The sequence below is a fragment of the Colletotrichum paranaense genome (assembly GCF_030867605.1).
Source record: "Colletotrichum paranaense strain IMI 384185 chromosome Unknown Scaffold_5.1, whole genome shotgun sequence".
NCBI classification, from domain to species: Eukaryota; Fungi; Ascomycota; class Sordariomycetes; order Glomerellales; family Glomerellaceae; genus Colletotrichum; species Colletotrichum paranaense.
The window spans coordinates 1,294,687-1,312,346 of NW_026848963.1; the positions used below are offsets into that span (position 1 = coordinate 1,294,687).

General features: G+C 51.9%; 5 protein-coding genes across 5 annotated transcripts; 1 reads left to right on the forward strand and 4 right to left on the reverse strand.

Annotated features, from left to right (window-relative positions):
• Positions 1 to 150: 150 nt before the first annotated feature.
• On the reverse strand, positions 151 to 765 carry CPAR01_06788 (uncharacterized protein; the record flags this gene model as incomplete). Its single annotated transcript, XM_060491059.1, has 2 exons — positions 151 to 667; positions 722 to 765. 2 exons carry the CDS (start codon positions 763 to 765, stop codon positions 151 to 153), a joined length of 561 nt encoding a protein of 186 aa, XP_060349933.1.
• Positions 766 to 2,363: 1,598 nt separating this feature from the next.
• CPAR01_06789 (uncharacterized protein) lies at positions 2,364 to 2,750 on the reverse strand (the record flags this gene model as incomplete). Its single annotated transcript, XM_060491060.1, has 1 exon — positions 2,364 to 2,750. One exon carries the CDS (start codon positions 2,748 to 2,750, stop codon positions 2,364 to 2,366), a length of 387 nt encoding a protein of 128 aa, XP_060349934.1.
• Positions 2,751 to 6,649: 3,899 nt separating this feature from the next.
• On the forward strand, positions 6,650 to 7,343 carry CPAR01_06790 (uncharacterized protein; the record flags this gene model as incomplete). The annotated part of the gene is made up of 2 exons (XM_060491061.1): positions 6,650 to 6,700; positions 6,822 to 7,343. 2 exons carry the CDS (start codon positions 6,650 to 6,652, stop codon positions 7,341 to 7,343), a joined length of 573 nt encoding a protein of 190 aa, XP_060349935.1.
• A 978-nt stretch (positions 7,344 to 8,321) lies between these two features.
• CPAR01_06791 (NACHT and TPR domain-containing protein) lies at positions 8,322 to 13,159 on the reverse strand (the record flags this gene model as incomplete). Its single annotated transcript, XM_060491062.1, has 2 exons — positions 8,322 to 12,908; positions 12,956 to 13,159. Coding segments are annotated over 2 exons (4,791 nt in total), but the record flags the coding sequence as incomplete, so codon positions are not given.
• A 1,626-nt stretch (positions 13,160 to 14,785) lies between these two features.
• Positions 14,786 to 17,616, reverse strand: CPAR01_06792 (DNA repair helicase; the record flags this gene model as incomplete). The annotated part of the gene is made up of 4 exons (XM_060491063.1): positions 14,786 to 16,120; positions 16,172 to 16,888; positions 16,942 to 17,400; positions 17,455 to 17,616. The coding sequence occupies 4 exons, from the start codon at positions 17,614 to 17,616 to the stop codon at positions 14,786 to 14,788; spliced, it is 2,673 nt and encodes an 890-aa protein (XP_060349937.1).
• Between the last annotated feature and the right edge of the window lie 44 nt (positions 17,617 to 17,660).

A 17,660-nucleotide genomic window follows, 5' to 3' on the forward strand; every position in this document is an offset into this window, starting at 1 on the left:
ATCACGGTCCCCATATGCCTTTGGCCCGTTCAGTGCCACAAGACGCTATTTGAGTGTGTCGAAGTCAAGGCAATGCATCCCAGCCGGGATGTTCTGATATCTTGCCCCCTCATTGCTCGATATCACCTGTAAGTCTCTTAATCTGTTGACTCAAGCAGTCGGAGCGCACTCCGGCTTTGCAGTCTCGTACTCGTAGTAGGTGCCACATCCCGTAGGGCAATTGGGGCAGTCAATGTTCACGGTGACGGTGGGTACTGGCGTTGGGCAATGGCAAAGCTGAGAGATTTTCGACAACTGTACACACATAGGCCGTATGCAATTGTCACACATTTCTGTTGTGTAGACCGTTGGACATGCCTCGAGGCCGGCAGTAGTGGGAGTGGGAGTTGGCGCAATTGTGGGAACAGCCTCGGTGGTGAAAGTGACGCCCCCACAGGTTGGAGTTGCAGTCTCGTAGATATACGAAGTCCCCATGCAGCCACGTGGTGGGTTTCCACCACACGGGTAGTCGACTGATTTCGTTGGAACTGTCGATGGACATCCGCATTGGCTGGAGATGGTTGACAAGGCAAGACATGCCAACTGAACGAATGTGGGACAAACGGTACCAGTCGACGTTACAGTCTGACAGTAGACCGTGTCGGCTTGGACCTCAGCCGTGGCAAGTCTGCCGACTTATTAGCTAAACTTGGCCTGTTCGTGGGCATGGAATAGTTCTTACACTGCCATCGCGATGATTGCAACGCCTCTTGAAAAGACTCTCATGATAGCCGTTGGTCTTTGGCTTAGCGCTGTAGTGAGGCTTTGCTGAAGAAGATGTCGCCAAGGTTGTCGGAATGAACGCACCCTCCTCCCTTTAAATAGTGAGAGGTCAAGTAACAAGTCGCCCGGCTGACAACCCTTGTGAACGATCCACTGTCCTGTGTGATGCTGCTGAGACATGCCACAACTTCACGACGTAAGGCAATCGAGGTCCACAGCCCGTTACAAGTTCGCTCATTCGACAGACTCGAACAGGATTGGCCTATCACGAAGAATTTTTGCCATCGTAATCCCGTAAAAGCTCCGGGGATGCCTTGCCGAAGCCCGCAACCAGACGACTTCGGGGGATACAAACTGTGGGCGTACTTGGCCAACACCACCATGTTGTTTTCAGTATCTGCCCTCACATACCATGCCGATGATCTTTACAAGATTGACTACGCTAGCGCACTTTGTCGTACAGGAGAAAAAAGCCCCCTTCGTAGGAAGGAGCTTCCCCGCAAATAATCATTTCCGAGAACGGGCCGTTGCTGATAGCTGATAGCTGATAGCTTGAGTCCAAATATAGACATGCTACATAGCACCAGGCCACCGTGACACCGGCAGCCTCGAGTATCTTAAATTTTCTTTCATTCATCTTTCACGCATACAGAGAAGAGGTTGAAGTTCGCGATGAGACTTGACAGCGTTTTCACCAAGTTCGAAGCATCGACATCCTCTTGAGTAAACATGAAGTCGAGCAGAAAGCCGGCATTAACTCATTCAAGAAGAACCAAATAATAACTGGCATGGCATAAACGGCCTCGAAGAATGCTGAGCTCTGACGCTTCAAATTCCAAGACAAGGCTTCAAAGGGAAGGGGGAGCGGTATCTAAAGACGGATATGGAGCGTGATCAGCAGTGCGCCCCTTTTGTCCACTAAAGCAATCTGTGGCACGTTCGCTTTTCGGAACGTTGGACTCAGCTGAGCCTTGGCATTTTGCTGAGTGGCTTTGGCCAAGAGTAGGCAATCACTGTAACGTCAGAACTTCCGGTTGTAAGTCTAAGACATCCAAACCTCACTTACGAACTCCCTGGCAAGGTTGTTCAAGGCTGTTCAGGTGATCGGCGACTGAGTTTCCGATGTAGTGTTAGATAGCTGAAATCTTACTGCTGATCAATATAGGTACATTGGGATTGAGGCTTTCCTGTCGATGCTCACTTGTAGAAGCCGGCCGCCATTGCCTAACACGCTTGGGCATGTGAATCAGGATGTGATGAAGCTTGGCAATTTGAATTTACACGACCACCTCACTGCCCGTCATGACGTCCGTTCTGCTCTCATTTTGGACTCAGACGTACGAGGTCTAGTTTGCGTGATATACTATCGCACGGAGTATCCACAAACAAGGCATTGTGACCGTAACTCGACTTCACGCGTGCGACCTGGACTTGATGTTACCGCAATCTCTCAACCAACGTAGTCATAATTTGTGGCTTCGAGTTAGAGCTAATACTAAACACTCTTCTCGTTTTGAACTACGGCCCAATCCTGGAATTAGCGAGCATTGCCTGGTTTTTCTCAGCAAAAGGTTCTGCCGACGGATATGTGCCGCATCTGTTCAGAACGGCTCGATAGCCGTCGGCTGAGGCCAGTGCACCAGCCGGAATGAGTGTATCTGATTGTCGCGTATCTCGTACGAAGCGAAGAATCGAAAGGAAATCGGCTGGTGTTTCTTGAATGGGTGGATCAAGTTGTCCGGTGTGTCTTCAAAGGGCATGAAACACGCATCCAGCTCAGCCAAGATATGTTTATCGGTTTCCAACACATGAATAGGTCGCAACTCTTCTTTGACGCCAATGTGACCTTTGGCGAACATGGCCATGATTGACTTCCTTCCAGATAATTCCAAGTCGCCGAATTGGAAATGGCAGTCCTCGGCGTAAAAGTGTGATTTGGCGCTTTCATCGGGGCTGTTGTACGCCTCCAGGTAATCTTGGTACCGCATTCTTGGAGTAGGTAGGGACGCTCAGCGAGTGTTTTCGACTTTGTGGTATCAACCAGATATTCAACGGCTGTTCTAGAGTCACCTAGCAGGCAAACAAGATGAGCTGTTCTTCTGTGATGCTCAGATGCGCGATTGTTGTGGCGTTTGTGTCTCGTCTAAGTAGCACCCGTTTTCCGTGGAGAAACCTTTAAGATCGATCAGCTACCTCTCTCCTATATAAGTGAAGAGAAAGTATGATATGCTACGGAGTTCGGGTGGTAAAACATTGGCCGCTTAGGTGATGCTTGGCTCTATTATCCCCTAAGTCCCCGATGGAGCCGATCCCTCGATCTACATCTCCGATCAAAGATTGGATCATCAGACTAGTCAGTTCATGCTAGCAAATTGATTTCGTCTTATGCAATATTTTAGTGTTATTTGAGCTGCGGGATCCTGCTATTTCGTGGTCCTGTATCGCGAGAGCTCACTTATAGGACGGCAGTAGCATTCATCGCACTTGTAGTCTAGCAATTACCGGGCCAGACGGCCTGTCCCGATGTTGCTCATAAATTGTAGGTTATCATGAATATCACAAAGCGATGATTTAAGTGGTAGACATATACAGTAGAAAGTGGCTTGATTCTTTCAGGTGAGGGACCCTTAAGGGGTTGTATCTAAATACCGTACGAGGCGGGCAGCCGTCTCGTGCTAGGTAGTAAGCGATCTCGTACGGCAGTACGTGGGCAGCACCACGTGCGGCGTTGCGACGATAGATTCATTGACTCATAACTTGGCCTTCATTGTATAACGAAACCTCTGTAGGAGGGTAAACTCAACGCAGCCACGTGCGTAACGCTGAAGGACCTTGCAACATCCATATGAGAGTTTGCAGAAGTATGTGATCCAGAATTATTCATGGGTCCTTATCGTGGCCTGTCAAATATAGAACGGCTTCAAATGAGACTTGTACAAATATATTTTTGAAAGTGCAAGTTCTAGTCAACAGCGTCTGGGAATGCGGATGAAAGGCGGCAAACAGTCGACTTGGCCCTCACTGCTCATCATGTCTGTAAGAGGATTCGACTTTGCGTCTACTCTTAAAAGTGCAGCGGTCTCTTTATCTCTCTCATTCTCTCGGAGTCTTTGATTGGAAAATTCCGTGTCACAAATGTGGTCGAGTTGCCGTGTTGACTACAAGTACCGGATGTCTCTCAGCATCACGAGATATCGGCAGTAGAGAAAGACCGAGTTGATGAATTATGGGCCTCAGCTTAGATGCCAAGGTCCGCACTATCGAATAGGAAGCCCACGTGAGAGAGGCTTTCGCAAGCGGTGGGATTCGAGCTGAAAATATGCGATCTGCTACCAGGATACGAGACACTACCATGGCCTATCAACGAAAGCGAGCTCTTTTGGGACAAACCACCCCTCGTTGAATTCCCTCTTCTGGACGTTATGAGAAGATTCCATGCCGGTAGTTGGGCCATGTTAAGTCTGGCCTTCGAACCTGGGGCCTTGGAGAGTCTGGGAGTGAGTAGAGGCGGCCCCGGCACCCCGGCAAACCGGCCCCACGTCCGATATCTGGCAACTTATAGGCCGTGCTCCCGTTCCAAGTAAATTGCGCCAGTGCCGAACCACCGAAGGGGGCTCGCAGTGTGACCACTTCTTGCGACTCTTAACGCATGACGATACGAGATGGTGAGGTTTTTTATTCTTTGGTGCCGTATTGCCATGACGCCGAGCTAAGCCGGCAGGCCGGGTCCCCAAACCGTTGGTCTGTTGAACTTGGGTGGTCTGTTGCTTGCCACGGAGGCCGGCAGCACCATCTGTCGCCCATTGCCACAATCGTGCACCCTTGGAAGATGGGGCAGTGTCTCAGGTAGCCTTTCCAGTGTGCGAGGACGGCAAAGACGGTTCAACGGCACTACTGCGTAAGTAGGGAACGCGACGGGCATTAATGAAATAGACTACCTACACTACATAGTAGTACGCTAAGATCCCGCTCTGGGGAAGGCAGAGCCACAAAATCTGTCTACCACAGTCTACAGCACGCAATCTTTTGTCCGGCTCCGGGCCGAGTTAACCGTCGGTGTCGGCCGGAGTGGGCCCGCGTTAGAAGAAGTTGGGGGCGGATCGCAATCAATCTTATCTCGGTGCCCATCTTCCACTGGACTCTTTATTACTTTACCCGTTCCTTGCAGCACTTACTATGTGTTAGTGTGCTGTACGGATACCGGTCCCTCAGTTCTGGCCAACGTTGAATGGGCCCGAGCCTACTTTGATTTAGAGTTATCGTACACTTTGTTCTTCACCAAGTGGCCAATCCTTCTCTATTCGCACCTACTGGGCCTTCGGATAGCCCCTATTCACCCAAACACCGCCTCATTTGCTCGTGTAGATGAGGCGAGGAAAAAGGCTTGTCATGGTCGGGAGGTGAGCACACACGCACTCGTGCGGTAGATGCGCACATTTATGTCAAGGAACATCCATAGCACCTCACGGGAATTGCACAGAAATTATGCTATGTGCGTGTGGCGGAACAAGAACCCTCGTTCGTCACAGCACGTCGAGTCGGGCGTTGCTGTTTCACTCCGCCCAAAGTGACAAATCTGCCCCTCCAACACCACGAATGCCCCCGGCAAACCCCCCTTTCAAAAAGCTCAACCACCCGAAAAAGTCGGGCTGGTCGGTGCGTCGCTCGCGGCCTCGGTCTCGATGCGAGGACCGATGTTTGGACGAGGGGGAAAAAAAGTCAACGGTCCATGTCGTGCTAAACTCTGGACCTGGAGACTACGAGTGGGAGGCCAGGTGTTCGGCGACTGCGGACTGCGCTGCGTTGTTAGTCCAGAGACTTCCAGACCCGACTATTTCCCCTTCCCCTCCAAGAGAAGAGAGTTAACTAGTCAAGACTCAGGAGACGAAAGTCTGAGAGTGCAAAAATAGGTGTGTTGGTCGCCCACAATGACAGAAACCAACCCCCTAGAGAGTCCGGAAAGAGGCGCTCTGATGCTACCCAGCGAAACAGTCTGCACTCAAATCATCCAAACCCAACGCAGACACACCCTTTCTGTGGTGATGTGGTAGTCCACGGAGTAGTGCTTCAACCAACGCGCAGCCCAGCCTTCTAGGGAACTTCTATGGAATCCCCTTCTTGTTCCAAGGACCCCTTGTGCCGTCTCAGCCTGCCAGTTGATTCGCCATAGTTTTGGATATACGGCATCATCCCTGTGTCTCATCCGTGGAGCAGCTGGGGCTTCCCATCTCTTTGGGGTTTTGTCTTCGGGTGGAATGTCATCGCAGAGGCCCCCCAAGGCAGCCCAGAATCCCAGATGCACGACAGACTTGACAAGGGTACGTGGTTGAGACTTCTCTCCAACATGGCCCCCCTTCTCCACTGACATGATACCGGTGCCCAGATGCACATGGACATTGGTTCGTGCTCTCAACTTCGGATGTCTCTTGTGTTCGGTGTGTCGACATGGCCGCCGCATGGCGTGGGAATTAAGATGGCATGCCCGAACATTGAATCAACTATATAGTTCAGATCAAAGAACGTGTTGCCCAAAGTGTTTGGACCCCCCTCCCACCCTCCACCTCTACCGGCTCTCTGCTTCCATTCTCTTTGGTTGGTTGTCTTCTTTTCACTGATTTACTTGAACCGTTTCATCAACGACCTGGTATCATTTGTAAACCGCCAGCAGTTCGGTGTCGACACATCATCTCACACTCACTCTCTCACACACCATCACTTGTGCAAACTTGCAATCTGCAAATCAATTGTTCTGCTCTCGGTTTCTTGGATTTTCTCGTAGCCGACAGTCGTTTCAACCACGCCAAAATTTTAAATCAATTTTTCGTGTGTGATCTTTACAACACAACACATCACAACGCTCACTCTCATCGAGACAAAATAAAGAAAGATGCGTTTCTCAATCGTCTTCCTCGCCTTATCGGGCGGTGCATCGGCTCTGGTATGTTTTTCTTTTCTTTTCTTTCTTTTTTTCCTCTTCTTTCTATTGTCATGTCGCAACAACACCCGACAGATCTTGATACACCGAAACAACGCTCTGATACTAACACGTCTCAACACAGCCCGCTCTCAACGGTCTCACTGCCCGCCAACCCGTCGATCTCGTCAACCGCCGCGACATCGAATTCAAAGGTTCCGCCGCCCCCGCCCTCGTCGACGACATGAGTCTCTCCCGCGTCGAGACGGTAACAGCACGAGATGCAGAGGAAGAAGAGGAGGCAGAGGAGGAGAGTGCGGCAGCAGCAGCAGCAACGAAGACGAGGAGCCTGCCTCCAGCGGCAGTGGAGCCGAGACAAGCAAAGGCGTCGGGGAGCGGCACCGCCAAGACCACAAAGACCGCAAAGACGCCGAAAAAGGGCGATCCGCGCGTCGAGGCGATTGGTGACAACAAAGTCAACCCGACGACCGGGCTGACGGACTCGGAGGCGGCCGAGATCGTCACCGGCCTCGATCTCAAGGACAAGAAGGCGCCCGGGTCGATTGATTCCAAGGGCAAGCGGATCCCGCTTCCCGGGTTGAGCGCCGATGAGACGGATGCTATTGTGAAGCAGGGGCAGGCTGCTCTCAAGGACGCCGGTGCATAGTTTCGTGGGCCGAGGTTCTCGTGCGAGAAATGACTTATGAATACAAACCCTTTCCACTGGGATTATGTTGCACTGCGTTGAGTGACTTATTGAAGATGAGGCCGTGATGATCGCCGCGGTGCATCGAGTCTAAGGTCAGTAACACCAAGTGAGGTAGCATCACTTCAACAGCACCAACTTGAAGCCCATTTTGGATGATACTCCACGGCAACTCTACTCCTACCCGAACGATCTCCCGTGCCCCGTACCCGAATATCCCTCGCTGATGTCATCCATCCCGAGTCAGTCTCCCGTTGTAACTTTCAGACTTCGTTAAGCTTTCCTCTGCTCGGTGATGCCGCCCGCCGGCCCCGCAGTCACGGACCTGCGCCTGGCCGCTTCGGAAGTCTACCGGCCCCCTATGTGAGCGGGATGTGGGCCCGATCCGAGGTTCATTTGCCCATGTCCCGCGGTAGAACACGTTCTACAAAGGTCGACGGGTTTTCCGCGCCTCCTTTACTAATACCTTACCTACCTTACCTTACTTAAGATGTTGCCATTCCCTGCTCCGAGACCCGACCTGCCAGGCTGGAGCTCCCAAATTCAAGTTGTTCCAATCCTCCGCTCTTCCGTCTCCATCGGCGAACTGACTTGGAGCACTCAGCACCCCATGCTCGATTCTGGCCTTGGTCCGCGAACACCTTGCCTCGATGTCAGGTAATGATATCAGAAGCTGAGTCTACGTGGGTTGAGTGGGATCTAGCACTCATGTCGGCGCTTAAAGGTTGGACAGAGAGCCGCAATGCTTTGAACGCAATGGCACTGGGTATGCTGCACTGTAAGTGCGGCTATTAAGCACTAATCTATCATCATACTACACATAAAAGCGCAGAGCAATAATCCCTCGGGCGGCACGGCCTTTCTGACGAGAAAGTTGCCGTCATAGCACTCGTGCATTGCCACTCACGCAACATTCAGCCACGTCTCCATGGTCTGCATCTACATTATTCCAAGCCCCTTTACTTTGTTACCCTGCTTGGTCTTTACCCACTCTTTCCGTAGCCTTGACTTCCACTCCTCCAGTTTGCCCACCTGACCATCAACCAAAATCTCATTAGCCTGAAGATTGACTGTCAAGGGCGGCACCATGAGCCAGTCGTGGCTGGGCTTGCACACCGAGGTGTGGCCTGGCTCAAACTTCTGACTCTTGACGACGTCTAAGCAGGGCATGCAAAACTTCAAGTCGATGCAGTACCGACACACTGCGAACGTTTCCGACGGCTCAAACCTCTTGAGGCAGTGGTCGCAAGATACATCGTTGCCTTCTGAGAAGATCTTCGTGAGGAATATTTGCTTGCTCCGTCTGTTGGGTGACAACGACATCCTAGGTGACAACCCGCCGATCTTGGGCGAGCTCGATCGTCTTCGGTCAGCTTTCAAGTGACCAGAAATAGTAGCAGACAGCGACGGGGTTCTTGTCGACTGCCATAACGCTTTGGCATTGTCTTCGTCTCCGGCGGCAAGCAGACACCGCTGAAGGTGGCGGATGCTGATCTCGTCATTCTGAGGCTCCTCGTCCTCTAAGAGTTTGAGACATTCAGAGACAAGACCGTGGACGAGTTGCCGTAATTCCTCGTCTCTGTTGCGCAGACGATATAGCACTATCAGGGAGATGGATGGTTCATTGAAGTCGAAACCAGCCATGTGGAGCGGGACATTCTTGTTCTGGTACTTTTCCTGCTGCTGCATGAGCTTCTCCAGCTTTTTGACCCATAGACCACTGGCTTCGGATACCAATGTCTGGTCAGCCTCCAGCGCTTTGATGAAGTATGCTCTGGTAAGCTGCTTGAATGAAGCAATGTACTCGATCCGGACAGGCAGACTGCCCTTTGCTTTGTAATCGTGAAAGCAGATCCTCTCATGAATAGGGATAAGAGTAGTGTAATCCTGCGCCGCCAAAAATATGTTGCCGAGTGCGTTCTGCAGATAGAATTGTTTCCAAGAATCTTGGTCGTCTTGCGCGGATTGGATGGCACTACGGTAGCGTTCTGCCAAATCATCCGTCCTCCTTGGATCTGCGCGAGCCGCCGCCTGTGGAAACCAGTCCTTGATTGATGGATCAGGGATCTGGGTCAAGAGGAATTGTACGAAACGAGAGTTTCCTCTATCCGCATCCGAAAACCGGCCATCCATTTCATCAGAGAGCTTCATCAACTCTGGAAGACGGTTGTTCTCGGTGAGGACCTTGATATAGGCGATTTGGGGTTCAAAGTCAGGGGCGTCATAGACGTCCATAGCCTTGCGGCAATACTCGATCGATTCGTCGATGCGGCCCATGCGATTGTAGCACTCCGCAATCTGAGCCTGATTTCTGTAGAGTCTCCATTTGGCACCCTTAACCTCCTGGTCGGTAGTGTAAAGACCCTCAGCCATGCGCGTCTCCTCCAACGACTCGCATTCACGATGTAGTCTCAGGGCCTCTCCGTAGTTGCCATTCAGGCCGTGACACAATCCCATTCGGCCAAAGCTTTCTGCCTTGTTACCATCCTTTTCGAAAGCATTATTGAAGTATTCCAGTGCTTTGGTGTGCTCTCCCAAGTTCAAGAGAGTACTACCGATTCTCCGTAGCCAATGTCCCGTTTTAGGTTGGTTCGCCCAGTCGGCGGCTTGCTGGATCCTCGTTTCCAGTGACACATCCTGCCAGTGATATTCGGAATCAGACCATTTGCCGCCCCCCTCCAGCAGCGGCAGTGACTGGACGACACCGAAACAGAACAACGTCGTCATGTATACTCGAGAGCCTTCGCCAAGCCAAGCCTTGGCGAACGTCCTCCCCATAGGTTCAAGCAGTTTTGCAGGGCTTGCTGTCGCCGACTTGGTCCACTCCTTCTGCTCCGGAGTCAGAGAGCTTATGGCATCGGCATCTCTCAGCCACTGAGAAACAATCTCGATATTATGGTCAGTCCAGATGTCGAGACTTTCCTCAAACAGGTTCGTCCAGGTAAGAAGGATATCCGGGTCGGTCATCATGGTGAAGAGACGTATGCCGATGTCGGCCTTCTCAGATTTAGAGATAGCGGTGACATCGACGTCGTCCAAGTGCTCTTGCCAGTACCAGGCAGCGTACCTTTGCGCAGAGAGTCCATCCTTGCCCAAAGTAAAGTATGCTGGGTCAGTGAAGATCCGCAAACAGGTTTTGAGAACGTGCAGTCTCGCGTCGGCAAGATGGAACCCAATGGACGGGCACTGCGCGCCAGGTGCCTTGAGATTCGTTGACGAGTCTCCTCGGAAGAACTCCTTGACGGAATCATGAAAGAAGCTAACATAGGTTGTGCTCTTTTTTGAATCATACTGAATCTCCCTGATTACATCAGTGTCCAAGGAATCGAACCGGGGGTTTCTTTCGTGCTTTTCAATGAGATCAGCTGTCGAGAGCCCATCTTCCCGCTCGAGTGTGAAGAAGCAGGAAAGCTTGCCTCTCAGTAATCCTTCAAGGTCCAGCGGGGCGTCTCCCATCTTAAGGGCCAGAAAAGACTCGATTTGCTGGAGGGTCAGGCCCATCTCAGCAACCGAGACCCAACGCAAGATTTCGTTCAGATCGTCTGCATCTCTTTGGGTGAAGGATGTGCTGAAATCGAGTACGGTCTTTGTCAACATTCCATTCATCTCCTTGGGGTAGGTCTTCAAGCTGTTGGCAATGTCCGTTAGGTGTCTGTTTCTGTTGATCTCAGTCAACATGAACTTGGCCAGAATGAAAAGACCGTCGACTTGTTTTATCATGGCATCGATGATTTTATCCTTTTCTTTTTGTGTGGAACTTCGAAGAATGCGAGAATGATTGATGCCCTCCTTGATGTACGACTCAATGTCGGCCCCATTCCGGTCGGGTGTGACAAGAAGCGATCGGCTGATAGATTCGTCTCCCATCGATTCCTGAACTTCCTCTGTAAGAGTATTCCGTCCAACCAGAGCAACCTGCACTCTTGTTCCAGTCGATTGTTGCTTGTTCAGGCCGTACAGCAATGATAAGAACTCTGTGACTTCTCTCGGCTCGGCTTCATCTAGACCGTCCACAAGGAGATAAATGTGTCTCTTCCATTTGTCTGGCTTGCAGGGGTCTTCGAGTAATTTCCGAAAGGCGCTCGAGACAGTCTTGATCTCATCGCTGGAAGAGATGTTCTGGACGAGCTGTTTGCCGTAAAAGACATCTTGCTCACTGATTTGGTATGCCATGTCTTTGATAGCCTGGACCACGGATCTAGATTCAGGATTGTTCTGGCGGAAGAAGAAGTAACCCATCATGCTGGTAGTTTGCTGTTCGTCGAGCAGATCTCGGCCCCACGACACCATACGAGAGGTCAGGTATGACTTCCCTGTGCCGGGATTTCCAGAAATCCAGAGGAAACGAACATCGCCAGCTATCCAAGCCTGGAGAGCAGGGTCTTGCAGAATCCATTCACAGGTGCCAGCGGTGCGCGTCCTGTCTAGAGCAGTATAGGTATCCACGGGGTAAACGGAGGGTTGGAGAATCTTCTTGAGTTTGTCTCTATTGGAAGAAAGAGCTTGCTCTCTCGTTTGCGGCACGCGAGTCTCGTTGCGCAGGGTCTGGACGTTGACATCGACTCTTGACATCATCTCTAGGAGCTTCTGCTCATTTGAAAGGGACCGTTTGACGCCAGCACTGGTTTCTGCGATGACCAGGCGCTCTTCGCTCTCGGTGAGGGAAGCCAGCTTCGTCATGGCATCAGATACCTTGCTTCCCTTGCCGAACAAATCCTTGACAAAGCGCTTGAGACGGCCCATTTTTGCCTCGTGTGCGGCGATGACGAAAATTTCGAAGACGGTAACGAGAACCTCGACGAGCTTGTCCTGTAGTTCGGATGACATCTCCTCGGAGACGTAGAATCTGAATCTAATAGTGAAGTCCTTGACCTGTTCGAATAAAGTAATGATGACATCGTAGTTTTCTCTAATACCATTGGCGGTATTGATAAGGTAAGCGACGACTGCGAAGATGGTCTGACCTGGTGGGAAAACACTTTCGGCCGCCCCTGCTAATGCTTCGCCGGCAATCTCGAGAGGTTTGCAAGCGGCCGCTAGGTGGTCGAATATGTATTTGCGCTTGTCTCGAAACATTTGAAACTTTTTGTTCTCGTCGGCAATGAGTCCCATGAGGTCCTCGGTGGACTTGATGGGCGGGCTCATGTAAGCCGTGAGATCAATCCCCTGGGAATCAGCATACTGATTCTGAGCTTTATCTAGGACGTCGGCAAATCGCCGGTCGATGGCATCGGAGCCGCCCATATTCGCAAGGGATTTCTTCCGAGGTGAAGATGCAGAGGACAAAGCAATCACAACAACGCCAATAGTAGTGGAGGAGGAGGACGACGAAGAGGAGTAGTAGAAGTGAAGTTCGTCACCCACTTGGCGGGGTGTGGTTTCGGCCAGAAGTTGCAGCTCAGATTGGCCTAAGGCGGTACTTGAAAAGAGGCAGGGACGAGATGACGGTGGACGGGAAAGCAACTGCCCAAAAAAGTTGAAACCGCAAGCTAAGGCAACGGAAGGAGCGCGGGAGCGACCGAGTGGCTACAACTAAGGAAGTAAGCACCTAAGATCAAGTTGCTTTAAAGTACCAAGGCAAGGTAAAAGAAGGTGGTGGTGGTGGTGGTGGTGGTGGTGGTGAGACGTGCGTGAGAGAGATCGGGAGTGACGAGGGGTAGATCTACCTTACCTCGTACTCTACAAGTAGTAAGGTACGAGTAAGCTTGCGGAGACTTGGGCAGCTGTGCAATCAAACTCGACCAACCAGTCCGAGGCCAGGAAGACAGCTTGTTCAGTCTGTAAGGTCAGGTAGGCAGGCTCTTCAGAGTCAAGGCTGTTCAGGCCAGGCCAGACGAGGCGAAATGAGGCGGTGAATGCATGGCAAGCCGCAAGCTGCAAACCGTCACCGCGACGCGTGACATAACCGACAAGACGAAGCCCTGCTCAGGTCAAGGTCACTGAGGTCACCTCGTCAGCTCATTGGGGCCCGGTGGATATCGCGGCGAGACGGCGTATGCAGAGAATACTAGACGAGGTAGCGTAGGATTCTCACTATGGAACCTCAAAAACACCAGAACTGCGGGGTGTAAGGTAGGTAGGTAGGTAGCTATGCCACGTCGGCTCCCGCTGCGAGTGCCAGAGAGGGCTGGTGTACATCTCTGAGAGTCATGACAATCAGCTTCTTGTTCAGTGAGTGAGTGGCTGGTTCAATAGCCTGCCCGTCTCTCATGACGGCTCTCATGAACAGTGCTCAAGAGCCTCATTGTTTCGTTGCAGTGAGTCACGGGACAGACGCCATTTCAGGCAACCGAATTACGGTAGGGTAACACGAGGCCGCGAATTTGAACAGCAACAGTCGCATTTGAGGTGGGATGGAAAGAGGAAAATCAAGAATGAGATTCACTACGGCTTACGCCACTAAGGTACCGTTATGGGGATCAAGTGGGGGTGCCACAGGGGACTGGTGCCGTATGACTGCTGACATAACGATCCCCCTGCTGACATAACAGCAGAAGGCCTCTTGTCCAATGAGCTTGCAATATTCGCCGGAGTGCCGCTCCGGGAGTTAATGACGGGAGCTCCTTCCGCCGATGTTCTCCTATACTTCAAGCCAACGTTTAGTCGTTCCTTTATCAAATTAGTGGCTTTGCCTTTTGTAATTGTATAATTGCCGATTCTAGATTGACTCAGATGGAATGTCCTTTCATCAAGTATCTCTCAACTTTTTTTACTACTTGTCAAATGTTTTAGAATCGTGATTTGGAACTTGAAGAATTCGCAAACCCCCTGACCACCACAAATAAATCTTTTGCATATCCAGACTTGAGGGAACACTCTAGTACTACACAGATGCGGCGATACATGAAGGGCCCAAAAGGAGTCCACCACCCAGCTAGTTTGTCCTGATCCCCCGACCTAGGGTGCTGCCTGCAGGCTGGTGACAGGAACGCACTCGACGGTCTTTATATAGCCTCGCCGCTCGACCTGGAATACAATGCCATGATTCATCATTCCTCGCCTGCAGTCTACTGCCGCGGCCTGCGATACATTACTACAATTGCCGCGTTGCACTAGAAACTACATGATTCAACGCTGCCTACTACACCACGTGACCCTCATAAGGCCAGCCTCGACTTCTGTCGTTTCGAGACTCCCGTGATCAAGATCGATATTGTTGGAGCCCAGTACTTAGCTAAGTGTCCAGGGCTGCGCTCTGAGCGCATCCTTGCGCCCGGTAAGATTAGGCTGGGGTCTGGGAATAGATGGGAGGCTTATCTGGTGCTCCTACGTGTACTTCGGTTCAGTTGGCTTCCTCACGTGGACTTCATCATGACAGGAAAGTCGCCAGCCCATGAGCATATACGATACGGTCTATACGCTAGATAGTACACATCAATGATGCCAATGACGCCAACGAACCATCACGATGCTCCAGTCCTCTTCGACCGAAAGAACCCACTCAGGGCTCCCATCAGTTGAGGCAGCCCCTTCTCGTGACTATCACCATTCATACCGCCCCGAATCCACCCAGGAAGCTTGCCCCGGATCCTCTCCGTTCCATACCTGCGATCCACAAGTACGATGGCTGCATAGTCACCCATGTGCCTGATGGCCCGCCCGATACTCTGGTTGACGGCTCGCATACAAGCGTTCTCGTAAAAGTCCCTAGCCGCCTGTTTCGCGACCACCAACGCCTCGTCTCTCGACATCTTCGTCGCGCCGGCGGGATCCGTCAGTCGTTGGACAGTCGTGGTCTCGATGTATTCCGTCTTGGCCTTCCATTCGGGAGAGTTGATGTTTGGGTATGGCAGACCTACGATAATGACGCAGCGGCCCAGGCGATCGGAGAAGTTGATGCCCTCGCTCATCTTACCGCCGACTACACTGAGTAGCAGGGCACCTCGAGGTTTGGGTGGCGCTCCCGGTTTTCTGTCGGTTTCATCACCTAAAATGGCTTGGCTGTACGCCTCCAGCACCTCGTCGCTGGATCCGCCGCGGGTTTCTTTGAATGCCTGTTTTCTTTCCTGAAGGCGCTGCCACATTGACTTGGGCTCCCCAACAGTCCGGCTATCCCAAATTGCAACGACTTCATCGAGGTACCCATAACTGGGGAAGAACACGACCACGCCATCAGGCACGACGTTGCACATGTTCAAGATGGCCAGGCCCAGCTGGCTTACCATGGCCTTGTCAGCCCTGCGCTGGAAGCTGAACTCGAATGTGGAATTGGTGTCCCGATTTGGGCCGGGCTGTGTGCCTGCCAGGGTCCAGACACAGAGGTTAGAGGGGGGAATGACGTGCCCGCAGCTGAGAGTCGTGAGTTTTGAGGTGGAAAGATAGGGAAAGAGATGGTCCTTGTAGTCGTCAAAAGGAGACATAGTGCCGCCGGCGAGGATGACCGCTCTGGCGCTCGTGGCAATGGTTGAGAAGGCGTGCGTTGGTGACAGTAGCAGGTAGGAAAGTTGGATATCTGGCGGGTTCGTAGTGAGCTTCTCGTAGAAAATGCGTCCCTCGGAGCTAAGGTTGGTGAGAGATATCAGGAAGGAGGATAATATGTGTAGGACAGGCGTGGAAGATCTCGGTGATGCCTTGACGTGGCCTGTATCGGAGGCTTCCTCTTCGACATGGGCTACGTAGCTCTCAATCTTGTAGGCGAGTTTTGACTCCTGGATGTACTGAATCAGGCGGAACAGATTGATCTGATCTACTCCCTTGCAGCGGAGGAGAACTTTGAAGTCGACGATGCCCTGGGTACTCTGCAACATGTTAGTCAACGCAAATAGAAGGCCTCAAGCGTTGCGACTTACCTTGGCCTTCAATTGCCCGTCCATCCACTCGCTGAGACCCTCGACGACTCTGCCCACCTGCCCGACCATGACTCGGTTCTCTCCCTTCAGCTTCTTGCCAAACTTCTTGACGTAGACACCGAGCATCTGTCGTGCCCTCCTCAGCTCGCTCAGCTTCACCGCGGATGCATATACGTTGGCTACAGCGTCCATGATATTGTGCGCCTCGTCGACAATAACAACGTTGCCCTCTAGCTTGATGCCGAGTGCATCTCTTGCGTTCTTCTGTAGCAGCAAGGGGTATGGTAAAGTGATGATCTCGGCACCAGCAATCGCCGCGCGTGATGCATAGTACGGACAGATGGACAGCTTCTTCCCCAGATGATACAGGTCTTCGATGTCAGGCAACGTGGCGTGGGCGGTGTCCCTGAACTGATGCGTCTCGGCAATATTATCTTCTTTCAAGACGTGAGGGCACTTGTCCTTTGACTTTGGCTTTTGGAGTTCCGCACAACGGTCATTAATGGCGGATAAGCTGCCAAGGCGCGATACGGAGGGGTTGATGCAGAGTTTCTGGCGTGACGATAGGGGCAGGTGTTTGACTGCTTCTTTGGCAGGGTGGTCGTCTTCACTTTGGCGTCGCACAATCGACTGAGGTACGGATGATGGGAAGGATGGTCGTCGCAGTTCATGGATGAATTGGGTGAGTTGCGAGTGCGTTCTTGATGTGTAGTATATCTGATGTAATTCATGTTACTATGGTACCCGGCAACAACAGGGGCACTGCGCACCTTGACTCCGTCCTCGACCTTGTCCTCCTCTTGATCGGCGTTGAGACTTCCCAAGCCGAACCTGGACAGGATGTCTTTTGTCTCTTTGCTCAGACCACTCATGGCGTCGCCGCCATTGGCCGACCCGGCTGCGTCTGGCTCATCAAGCAACCATTCGTCATCCTCCTCAACTTCGAGAGCACGAGGCTTCGATCTCGAGAGGCCATTGTCAAAGCGGCGTCGCTTGGAGCTGCGAGCTTCAATAGCCTTTTCTTTTTGACGGATCTGTTCCAACAACTTCTCTCGCTCTTCCCAGGTGCGGGCGAGTTCATCTCTTTTCCGGCGCAGCATTTGCTCCACAATCCAGTCGGGCTCATCCTTGAAGTCGTCCATGTTGACTTTGAGGGATGCCTCGTGTTCCTCAACACGCTGATTCCGCAACCATGTTAATGAAGCGCAAATGAGCGAAAGCGATTTGCCCTGAAAGAGGTGTTAGCACCTGGGTGTCTAGAAGTGCTGTTGATCGCTTCTCACCGTGCCTGTTGGGCTCTCAAGGATGCCGACCTGTCCATTTCCCTGCTGCAATACGCCATAGGCCGCTTTCATGAAATCAGTCTGCACATCATAGGGTGTGTAAGGATGGTTGAAGTCAATGCCGTCCGGGACAGTCATGTCACTGGGGGCGCTGTCCGCCATGACGAAGTGACATCAGAGATAGGCAAGCAAGCGCCTTGAAGCCC